Source organism: Dermochelys coriacea, chromosome 1 (assembly GCF_009764565.3).
Source record: "Dermochelys coriacea isolate rDerCor1 chromosome 1, rDerCor1.pri.v4, whole genome shotgun sequence".
NCBI lineage: Eukaryota > Metazoa > Chordata > Testudines > Dermochelyidae > Dermochelys > Dermochelys coriacea.
In genome coordinates this window covers 348,094,552-348,106,862 of record NC_050068.2, presented here as the reverse complement: position 1 = coordinate 348,106,862, position 12,311 = coordinate 348,094,552, and the positions used below count along the sequence as shown (strand labels likewise).

The following is a 12,311-nucleotide window of genomic DNA, read 5'->3' as shown; positions in this document are numbered from 1 at the left end:
AAAGAAGAAGAGTGTGAGAGGTAGTTGGGGTGTGGGGGGAGAGATGGGGTCCTAGGGCAGGGGAGGCTATGGTTGAGGAGGGCCTGGAGCCTGGGAGTGGGGCACATGGGGGGCTAAGTGGTTTGGGTGTGGAGGCATGGGGACTAGGGGTAGGGTTGAAAAGTGTGGGTGAGGGAAGATAGGATGGATAAGGTAGGGTTGGGGGCACAAGGGGGCTGAGTTTGGGGGAGATGGGGGCCAGGGGGGTTGGGAGTAGGGCCGAGGGGCTCAGGACTGAGTGTGTGGGTGGAGCCTGGGATTTGGGGGTAGGGCTGAGGGGCAGGGGACATTGATGGAGGCTGGTTGTGAGAGCATTGAAGGAAGGAGAAGGGTAAGACTGGAGGAGATGAGGCAGTGTGTGGGGGCTTCCCCTTCCCCTCAACTGTGGGCCTGGCTGATTCCTCGGAGGCCGCTCCCTCTCCCACTCAGGCCCACCCGAGGGTGGTTACCTCTCTCCAAGTAGCCTGGCCTGTCTGTGGGCAGCAATCCCAAGTGAGCAGGTGACACCGGCAAAGCTAAGCACTGGGAGAGGGGGCAGCAGTGCATGCCCCTAGCGATGGAGACTGGCTGGAGTGGGGCCACTTGCGGGGGGGGGGGGGGGGGGAGGAGGGTGATCTGGGGAGCAGTTTTGGAAGGAGGGGGGAAATTTTTTACAGAGCGGCAGGATTCGGGGGCAGTGGGGCAGTTTTCAGGAGGTGGAGGCAGTTTTCAAAGGGAAGGGATCCGGGGGGCTGGGAGCCATGCCAGCATCACCCCGCAGCCTACACCGATGGAAGAGGTTTTCTGTTGCTATAGGAACACCTTCTCCCCGAGTGACGGTAGCGTTCTTCTGTTGACCTAGCTGCATCTACTGGGAGGATGGGGTGGGGGGGTTAGGTCGGCACAGTTACAGCCCTCACACCCCTGACTGATGTACCTATGTCAATCTAAATATTAAGCAAAGACCAGAGCTAATAGTGTAAACCACACATATATGTATATATATAACTTCAGCCACACTGAGCAATTGTACTGCTTTAACTGTACCAGCAAAAAAGGTTCACCCTGTTAACTGACAGTTATACCGATACAAAAGCAGTCCTCAGACTCCATCAGGAGACTATTGGGCGTGCCCAGCAAGTCCTTCAGTGCCCTAAGGTCTGCGCCAACTCCCACTGAAATCAGTGGCCAACTTTCTACTTCCTTCAAAGGGGGCTGGATTGGGCCCTGCAAGTGGCTACAGCCTGACGTTTTGGCTTTTCTTTGCGTAACAGATCTTCTTCTAAGGTTCACCAGAGAGCAACTCGGCCTTGTGTACTGTCGTGTCTTCGGTTGGAGAAGGGGCTGATGGTAAGAGGATGAACTGCAGGCTTTACCCATGTCTGGTCTCAACGCATTACACGACTGATGACAGCATCTGCCATGAATGACTTTTCTCGGCTAACTTCAGAAATGTAATTGGGTTAATCTGCTAAAAAACATCATGGGCCCCTTTATGGCTTGAAGATTCAATCCCCTCTTTCTTGCCCTACTTCCAAATAAAACCCCGCACACTTATTGGGACCCTCCCACTATTCCTCTGCAACGTGATCTGTCTTTTAAGTAAAATAAGAGCCAGAGGAATGCTGGACTCAGCCCAAGGATGGGAAAATTTTTTGGCCCGAGGGCCACATCTGGGTATAGAAATTGTATGGTGGCCCATGAACGTTCAAGAAACTGAGGGTTGGGGTGCGGGAGGGGGTGAGGGCTCTGGGCTGGGATTGAGGGGTTCGGAGGGCGGGAGGGGGATCAGGGCTGGGGCATGGAGTTGGGGTGTGGGAGGGGGATCAGGGGTGCAGGCTCCGGGTGGCACTTAACTCAAGCAGCTCTCCGAAGCACCGGCATGTCACCCCTCCAGCTCCTCAACGGAGGTGCAGTCAGGTGGCTCTGCACACAGCTCTGTCTAGAGGCACCGCCCCGCAGCTCCCACTGGCCGCAGTTCCTGGCCAATGGGAGCTGCAGGGGAAGTGCTTGGGGCGGGGGCAGGGGGGACATGCTGCTGCTTCTGGGAGCTGCGCAGAGTGGGGCAAGCCCCTGGCTGGAGCACCAGAGCAGGGCAAGCCCCCCGACCCTGCTCCCCGGCGGGAGCTCGAGGGCCGGATTAAAACATCTGGAGGGCCAGATGTGGCCCCCGGGCTGTAGTTTGCCCACCCCTGCCTCATCCTGTGTCTCTCATCATCAAGGTTTGCAGAATTATTAACATATTCCATCAGTAGTACATTTTCCCTGGTGTCCAAAACGAGCTCCATAGTCTGCTTGGGGGAAAGGCAGCAGCATGCAGCTAATTCTAGCCTTTTAGTTACTTTTCCTTTTTGTGGCCAAATGCCAAATCCAGTGTGGACTATTTGTGGCTTGGAACACACAATTTGGCAGACAGCAGAACTCAAGTGAACAGTGAAGACTCTGATTTCAGACTCCACTGGCTTGTTTGAGCTGCAGAGTTAGCTCAGGTGATCAGCACCCAGGTTAGCTTAGCCCTGGTGCGAGCAGCCGCCCTGCAACGCCCTACCCAAGTGACTGTGTCCGCACTGGTGCTGCGCTCCCCCAGCCTTCTGAGGGCACATCCCACGGTTCTCTGTGCAACAGTACGCTGAGCTGCTGTTTCCCAGTGAATTGTGGGAGAATGTGTCCGTCCTTCTGGCCACACGGGAAATTATGGGATGGCACTGGAGGACCGAGAACTCAAGTGATTTAACTTGTGTCTATACTGCAAAGTGGGCGGGTTACCTGCCTAAGTGAAGAAAGAATTCAGGCTCTAATCCATCCCCTGGCTGGACCAGCTAGCCCTGGCTGAAAGCACCACTAAGCTCAGGTGAGAGACTTTTATGTGCTGAGAGGGAGGTGGCAACGCCCAGGTAAATGCCTCATGTGGCCTAATGAACTACAAAAAACAGAGTGAAACTGATGGCAGATCTTGTCCTTAAACACATGAATGTTTAAATGATATGCTGCAATCACTACAATCCTGTTCGTGGATTTACTCTTGAATCACTATTGCTTTGACAATCGTTTAAGGAATTTTGAATGATATTTTTCATTATTAAAAACCCTAAGCTACAAGTTTGCCACTGGGTCTTGTGTGTCCTTCTTATAAGTCTCAGTCCTGCAAATATTACCAGGCATGGTGCTTACTACTGAGCGTAGCAACACTGAATTTGACCAGACTAGCTGCATTAGTAAAGTTACTTCTATGTGTTAGTACTTGCAGCATTGAGAACCTTAGACCACATCTAGCTGGTTGTCCTTATATATTAGCTAAGCTGCAGGTGAACAACACACTGACCATAAAGAAAGAGAATATAGGGTCATAAACCTGTACAAGCAGGAGAATGCATTTTAAGGGCCCGATGGACTGAAATCAATGAGAATTTTAAGTGCTTGGCATCTTTCAGGATCAGGTTCAACAAGGCGACCTCACAAGAGCCTGTGAAGCTTTCTGAAATGTGACAGAAACAGAACATTTATAGTGAACTAGAAACAAGGAGTTGTGCTACCTAAGGCATACACTATTCAGTAAAAACTGGAGAAAATTTTAAAAGTTAGTATGTAGATATGTATCAGAGGAAACAATTACAGAAAATGCAACAAATCTGGAAATTCAGTAAAATTCACAGGTTCTCTTTAAGGCTAAAGGGGCACTTCCGACTATATTTAGGCCCAAATTTAGATTCTGCATTGAAAAAAAGTTGCAAAACTTAAAAAATTCAAAGCTTTTTTAATTTGAATGGAAACAGCCATTTCTGTTTTAAACAAACATTCTCCTGTTGTGTCTGCACTGTACTGAGAAGCTGAAAGTGAAACACAGAATAGAAACAAAAGTGAAACTGCCTATTTTCCACTATCTTAGCTGAGTATCATAAGAGAAAGAAAAGTAATAGCATAAATGGTGAAAAGGAAATTAGATTTGTAATGCTAACTGATTTAATAATCCCAGGCATTCAGTTATTACACAAGTTTTACTGAGAGTCCCTTGAATTCTGCAGCGTAAAATGAGTAGTCTTACATACTTGATTAAATCTTTTTAACTTTGAGTCTTTAGCTATATTCTGTATGGTACACATTCTGTAATCATACTTTGCTATTTAAGGACCAATCCTGGAAACACCTATGCAGGTGAGTAACTTTACACACCCACCTACTCCTCTGGATATCTATGGGGTTATTCACATGTGTAAAGTTACTCTTAGGCATCAAATTTGCAGGACCAGCGCCTCCATTTATAAATATATTAAGTCTGTAAGGCATTGAGACATGTTAATATGAAAGATGCTACTTTTTTTATCATTTGACTACGACAAACTATTCCTAATTAGTAAGATAATGTAAAATTCATGTAGGTCATTGCTCCAAGAGTAATAATACACATAGAATTAACAGACTGTTACATGGTTAATTGTTATTATGGGTACTTGGAAACTGGCCACCAGAGGCCAACCCAGGACGTAGTCTACCAATCATTTCATGGATCAGGTGACGTTATTACTTTTATAAAGCATATAGTGCAGTGTTTTGGAACAAACACATACTGCATTGCAATGAACAGATTCTTAGAAGTTAATCCCTCTGCTGTATGTCAGAATCTCTACCTGTAGAACAAAACACTATAATTACAGGGAAGGCAAATGATTTCAGCCTAGATTCATATCAATATTGACTATCTACTTCTAAGTACAGTTCTGCACGGTTCTTGCCAGGAAAATTGGCAAATCATAGTAGAGGAAAGACAATTAGAATTTTCTTTGACAAATCTCTATATGCAGCTAGGTGGCACCAGAATGTTTCAGAGAGCAAGATGGATAAAGCTGCAAGCATCTCCGATAGTTAGGGGACTTGCCATACCATATTCAGTCCCCCCCCTCCTTTTTTTTTTTTACATTTAATGTTTTCTTTTGTTTAAAAGATCACCACCAAATACCATATTCATAAAGTTACTTTCAGGAATGAAGCAGAATGTCTTAAGTGTTCGGAATTCCTTTTTTACATTTAAAAGTCAATTTTATGGAGTAGAAGTGAGTTTATATGGGAGTTTTTTGTTCTTAAAATCTTTTCCACATTGAAGATGCAAATAGGTCGTGGGCTATTATTGGTTTGGAATACAACCGCACAAATGCATGTCTTTGTCTTTAAGTATTGGTGTTAGACAAATGGTTATCTCATCTCAGAAGCAGATTGGGCAGGCAGGATTCATTTCAAGAAATTTGCTTGTGTAGTACAGAGTGAGACCCTTACAAGAGTGAGACAGATTTTTGAGAGCAAAGCTATTCAAACCTTGTTCCTTCCTACAAATTGGACAATCCCACTGTCTCTCTTCTTTTCTCCACTGCTCCTCCATTGTTACCTGACCTATTCTCTCTCCCTTGGTCATTACCCCTTCCTCCCCTTCTCTCCATGAGCTCGCCACTATGAGACACTGGCAACAGTTCTAGTATTGTATTTCAGGCACAGGTAGCACTGAGTAGGGTTTAAAGTACCACGTGCTTCTAGTGATCAGAGCTGTAGGGCCAGGGGGATAAACATGACATAATAGATCAAGGGTATGCCTAGGAGACAATCATGCAGCTTGAGGTGAACCCTGGGGATGGGAGTACTTGCAAGGCTTTATGTTCAGATCCTGGAGCAAGGGAATGCCTGAGTAAATCACCTTTGCCCATGAGATCAGCATTAATAATTTCTGGGAAAAGCCAGGCTAGTTGCAGCCACCTGGATGTTGTGAAGGAGAGGAAGAGGATTCCAACGTCTTTTTGTATTTCACGTTTTCCGAGGCCTATGTGACCTGATCCAACCTCCATTAAAGCAACAGGAATCTTTCCATTTACCTCAGTGTTCCCTGAGTCAGGCCCACAGGGAGGCGAATTTTAAAAGAATATGTAATTATCACACTTGAGTGATTGTGGCATGAAGGTATCTCCTATTCTACGATGGAAAAAAGCCTTAACGAGTCGTACCACTGGTCCAGTATCCCATCTGATGACAGCTGATAGCACAAGCAATTTCCTATAACAGACAATTACAGGGGAAGTTTCTTTATAACCCCAGGAAGCTATTTTTACCGAGATGTATGAGCACTCAAAGTGCCCAAATCGAGGGGAGCTGCAGGTCTTTACCACTTGGGAAGATCAGACAGAAAGGTGTCTCAAGTTAGGCACCCAAAATCAGTAAACATTCCTGGAAAATTTTAGTTTCTTATTCTCAAATACCTCCCTGGGTGGCTTCACTTATTCTTTTGTAGCTGGAATAGGGAGATCATCTCCTCTGATGGTCCAGTAATTGGTTGCCATCCTGTTGTGGATTCACTTAACTGCAAATACTTATCCGATTGAGTATTCCCAAATCTACCACACTTTCACTATGACTTAAAGACCTTTTAGCAATTAGGAAATTAGTGATACTTTTCCCTGCAGCCTACACATCTAGAAGAGTATGCTCACAATCTTCTGATCCTCAGATAACATGCCACATTTCTTATTTCTATCTTTTTTCAGGCCTCGGGTTTCTCTTTTGCTCTGATTCACCTAATTCATTTAAATGTTTCCCTGTTCCTTGCTCTCTGTATTGGATGTCTTTGGGCATGATTTAGCTTTCTCCCTTCTGGTTCCTCTATGATCTTCCTCCAACAAAACTAATTCATATCGCTCTCCTGATTTTTCTGAATCACACCAATGTAGATTTAGGTTAGATATTAGGAAAAACTTTCTAAATATAAAGGATAGTTAAGCACTGGAACAAGCTGGAGATTTTTAAGAACAGGTTAGATAACCATCTGTCAGGGATGGTCTAGGTATACTTGGTCCTGTCTCAGTGCAGGCGGATGTACGAGCCCTACATTTCTAAGATTATGGCTCACCAAAATCCACTCACCACTTTTAACAACCTTCAGTTTTCTGTCCCCCAAATCATGCATGTACAGTGTTAAACAAGTTAGAGTGCAGTAGAACCTCAGAGTTACGAACACCTAGGGAATGGAGGTTGTTCGTAACTCTGAAATGTTTGTAACACTGAACAAAAACATGATGGTGGTTCTTTCAAAAGTTTACAACTGAACATTGACTTAACACAGCTTTGAAACTTTACTATGCAGAAGACATATGCTGCTTTTAACCATCTTAATTTAAATGAAACAAGCACAGATACAAAAAGAAAAGAAGTACTTGTGGCACCTTAGAGACTAACAAATTTATTAGAGCATAAGCTTTCGTGAGCTACAGCTCACTTCATCGGATGCATTTGGTGGAATGAAGTATGCTGTAGCTCACAAAAGCTTATGCTCTAATAAATTTGTTAGTCTCTAAGGTGCCACAAGTACGCCTTTTCTTTTTGCTAATACAGACTAACACGGCTGCTACTCTGAAACCAAGCACAGATACAGGTTCCTTACCTTGTCAAGTATTTTTTGTAACTCCCCCACCCCCCCCTTTTTTTTTTTAAGCAGTTTTATATTTAGCACAGCACTGTCCTGTATTTGCTTTTTTATTTTTTTGGTCTGTGCTGCGGCCTGATTGCGTACTTCCGGTTCCAAATGAGATGTGTGGTTAACCGGTCAGTTCATAACTCCAGTGTTCATAACTCTAAGGTTCTATTGTATTCCCTTTCATTTTTGTGTCTAATCAGTTTCACTTTCTGATTCTCCGGTAGAAGCACAATGATGATGAATTTGGGTATCCAGGGAAGCCAGGGGAAGTTTAAGTCCACTAGAAGGATATTTTAAAGAAATATTTTGAATAGGTTTTGCATTTAAAAAACAAAACAAAAACGCAACAAAACCCAAACTTGGATTTTGGACCTATACTTCCTATTAATATAAGAGGGGCATCGATACTAGGGAAAAAAAGCAATATTTATACCTGAATTAAACATGAAACAGCATTTTCTTGTGGGTAAGAGCAGAGGATAGGGAGTCAAAAGTCCTGGATTCTAATCCGGGCTCAGCAACTGACATTTTTTGTGACCTTAGGCAAGTCTTTACATCAGATTTTTCAAACTTGGATGCCTAAAGTTAGGCACTGACATACGGGCTGAGACTTAGGCATTCCGAGTACCCAGATTGCCCTATCAATTTAAATAGGAGCTAGTGTGCTTAGCACCCCCAAAGATCAGTCCACTGATTTAGGAACCCACATTTGAACATGTTGAGTGAGGCTCACAAAGGACCTTAGGTGTCTCAGTCTGCGGTTTAGGCACTTAAGCCCAGTTTTAGGCCTCACTGCGATGCATAAAATTCCTGCCGAAACCCGTAGGTGCCTAAATGCACTCGGTCCCTAAATTTTCAGGATAGCAGTTGCCTCAGTGTCTAGTTTCTGCTTCTGGGCATGTGCACTCCTGCTTCCTTCAAGGCATCTGGGCACCAATTTCCCTCCTAAGCCCTAGTGATTCAAGAACCAGGGGTTGAGAGGTCTAGCTCACCTGTGAGGCCCAATCCAGCCTAGGGGCCACCTATTAGAACACGTCCCATTTATAATCTGGCAGAGGGAGGTTGTAGTGGAGGTGCCCACCTTATAGCTTTTATCTCAGTGGTTACAGCACTCACCGGGGATGTGAGAGACTGAGGTTCAGTTCCCCTGAGGGGCGGGTGGAGGAAAGGATTTGCACAGAAATCTCCCACTTCTCAGGACAGTGCTCTAATCACTGAGCTGTGGGATATTATGGTGTGTGGGCTCCCCCACTCTCTCCTCTTGAAGCTGTTCCACTGTGGGCACCATGGATTAGGCTGACCTAACTATGGAGCTCAGGGTGTGAAATTTTTCACAGGGCTGAGCGATGACGCAGCTGGCTTGATCTAATTTTTAAGCATAGACCAGGCCCAAGTGTTTCTCCCACACAGCCCAGCATCTCCTCCTGCTTGACTCAGTGGTGAAGATATAATCATGTGCTTAAGTCCTCAGAGGAAATTACTTTGCTATCGAGTCATGCTTACAGCTTCAAGTAGGCAGAAAAACAAAGTTGTGAAGTAGCAGAAAACCCTTCCTAAGCGCAGTGTCCTGACCAAACTGCAGTGGAGGTAATTTATTCCACCGATCACATACAGTGTATATTGGATAAAACATTCTTCACCTTCCCTCCAAACCTGCTGTTAGCTGACCAATCAGTTGTTGTGTTTCAACCCAGATGCGGTATTCCGGTGGTAGCGGAAGTAATCCTTATGTATTGTGCCTACCTGCAGAAAACCATGCCATTTGGATGTGTTGAATATATTAGATGTGCCTGAGTATTGAGAGAAGTCCTAAGGGTAAAGGGAATCTCATGCCTAACTGAAGAGGAAAACAGACCAAACATTATATAACATTGCAGGATCAGGGTCCGAGAATGTGGACTCTAAAACAATACGTCTACCCAGGAGCTGGGCAGTGCATTTCCCAAATTGGGTAGGTGTACAAGGTGCTAGTGCTGCTTGAGCTAGCACACTAAAATAGGAGCGTGGCCACGGTGGCAAGGACTAGCCACCCGAGTACAAACTCGCTTAAACCCTGTATAATAAATTATACACTCTTTAGGGCCGCAACACTCTCCTTTGACTGTCCTGTACCTTTATAGCTCTGAACAAATAATCTATCCCTAAGCAGAACACTGACCCGACAAATGATAAACAAAGAATGGATTCTTCAGTCTTGAGTTGTGTTTAAATTGGACTCTTTACCATTTTTTCTGTCAATTTATAAGCGCCTCTTATGAAATGCTGGCTGATTTTTACTGCCTCTGAAGTGGCACTGGCAATAATTAAATAATCTGAAGCATTGTGCAAAATTAATAAACAACTCAGGCCTTTGTCCTGCAACATGATCCACACAAGCAGGCCTCTCCGCAGGCGGTGAATCAGAGCAGGATCAGGAGAGTCAGCCAATGCACATTGCAGACTCGGGACCTAAATAATAAGGGTCCAATACATAAATAAGATGACCTCCTAGCTCTCTCCCCAAAACCCCCACTCACTTATCACAACCAGGTAATTTTCTTCACACAAAAACGTTCCTGAGGCAGCAGGGCGATATGGAGATTTTGCTGTTCATCTCCAGATGCAGAAATATTTGTTTGGAAATGCTATACATTATAATATTTCACATACAGTAGCAATTCATCCATGGAAAAAGTGAAGAGACGGTTTCTTTTTCGCCGGGGTATATTTCAAGAGGTCACGCCTACATGCAGGGTTTGCACAGATTTTTCAGTTTTGCTTATATTTGCCTGTTTCTTCCATTGCATTATCAACAGGTAGCTCAGAACCACTCTCGTTCTTTCTTCAGTGACCACGTTGTTTGCCAGTTTAAATGATAACCCCCTGGGAGCAGGCTCCATGTCTCCCTTGGCATGGTTAATACACCATCAGGCTACACAGCCCTTGCTTTATTTATATATATATATATATATATATATATATATATATATATATATATATATATAAAATCATCTCTTCCCTCGCCAACCACTTTACAAGCAATGGTTCTGCACATGGTGCAGGCTCCTCAATACACCCATACATAATTAAGGCTAAAACCAGCACTGCAAGGAGAATGGGGAGTCCCCAGGGCTAAGGCTGCCTGCAATCTGCACAAACTCTCCCCAAAACAGGAGAATCCTCTCTGGAGGTTTCAGAGTAGCAGCCGTGTTAGTCTGTATTCGCAAAAAGAAAAGGAGGACTTGTGGCACCTTAGAGACTAACAAATTTATTAGAGCATAAGCTTTCGTGAGCTACAGCTCACTTCATCGGATGCATTTGGTGGAAAAAACGTTTTATTAGAGCATGAGCTTTCGTGAGCTACAGCTCACTTCATCGGATGCATTTGGTGGAAAAAACGTTTTATTAGAGCATGAGCTTTCGTGAGCTACAGCTCACTTCATCGGATGCATTTGGTGGAAAAAACGTTTTTTCCACCAAATGCATCCGATGAAGTGAGTTGTAGCTCACGAAAGCTCATGCTCTAATAAATTTGTTAGTCTCTAAGGTGCCACAAGTCCTCCTTTTCTCTCTGGAGGGAAACACACCGACATGCCCACCTGACTGCCCCTCCTGGGCGCCCTTAAACATTCAAGCCAAGCTGGGTGGACGGTGTCGTCTGTTATTTATTCTTTTTAAAAAAGTGACCCCCGCCCGCCCACCCACACACTTTGATCCCCCCCTCCGCGCTGTCTGACCCCCCCCTTTGTGCAGAGACGTGTCCTGCCCCGTGGTCTAGCTCGGCCTAAAGCAAAGACCCACAGAAGCTGCCCACAAACCCCCCGCGATCAGCCGCCGCTCACCTGCGCCAGCGGTGCCGGTGTCCTGCGGCTCCCCCATGGCAGCGGGCGTCTTCTCTCCGCCCCTCCGCCCGCTCCCTCAATGGGGCAGCCGCGGTCCCCGCCGCCCGTCCCCGCCGCTCCGCATGCTTGCAGGGCAGTGGCCGGCCTCCGCGTCCTTTCTGGGGGGGGGCTCAAACGGCGCCTCCCCCCCCCCTCCCCGAGTCAAAAAACCAGAGGGGTCTTGGCTGCCCCTGGGGCTCCGACCCAGGAGGCCGGAGATGATGCTGGGGCGGGGGAAACGCTCATTCAACGGCGGGGCAACGGGGCGTGCGGTGGGGGTGGGAGCGGGGGTTCCCCCTTCTCTCAAGCTTGCGCTTGGATGGGAACCCGCGGCCGGAGCAAGGGGGGAGAAATGGCCCGGGATGACGGGGAGGGTGCCCCCCGCCCCACTCCTCTCTGGCAAGGATGCCCGCTCTTCTCTTCCATCTGCTCCCCGGGCCGGGCAAGCGACATGGCTAAGCAAAGGGAAACATGTCCGACGCGGGCTCCGCTTTCGCAGGGGAGGCTGCACCCACCCTCCGCCAGCCCCAGGAAGTGAAAAAGGGGCTGGGGAGGAAGAGGAGGAAGGGAAAAGGAGAGAGAGAAAGTGAAAACTGAACCGGAAAGCTAAGGCGTTGTACTTCCCGCAAGGTCACCGTGCAATCAACCCAGCCGCTGCCCTGCCTGGGTTGATTCTCCGGAGTGCCACGAAGCTTTTAGCTTATTCCGGTGGCCATCACCTACGCGGAGGGATTGTTGCCCCCCCCCCCCCCGCACGCAGGAGCAGGGAGCCAAGCCCTGGGCTGAGCTGAAAAAAAAATTGCGCCACAAAAGTTGACCCTCGGAAAAGAAGTGTTGCCGTGTGAACGGGGGGGTTTTCAGCGGCGCACGCTCCGAATACACACTCCAATCCCCACTGCTCCTTCCCACCACGGCTTGGCAGCCTGGAGGGGTTTCGGAGGGAAGAGCGAGACCTTGCACGTTTCAGTGAGACGTTTCCGTAAAAG

The 12,311-nt window shown here is 46.6% G+C and overlaps 1 protein-coding gene across 5 annotated transcripts in view; it reads right to left on the bottom strand.

The window, feature by feature from the left end:
- TASOR2 (transcription activation suppressor family member 2) overlaps nt 1-11,977 on the bottom strand; it is a 71,240-nt gene extending 59,263 nt beyond the window's left edge. For 2 of the 5 annotated variants that reach the window (XM_038387639.2, XM_038387640.2), the window contains exon 1: nt 11,287-11,959. In XM_038387639.2, coding sequence (XP_038243567.1) covers nt 11,287-11,323 — 37 coding nt within the window. In that variant the 5' untranslated portion in view covers nt 11,324-11,959. Of the gene's footprint in view, nt 1-11,286 lie in introns of all 5 variants that reach the window. The other 3 variants (XM_043499324.1, XM_038387642.2, XM_043499311.1) reach the window with 3 other exon arrangements.
- Between the last annotated feature and the right edge of the window lie 334 nt (nt 11,978-12,311).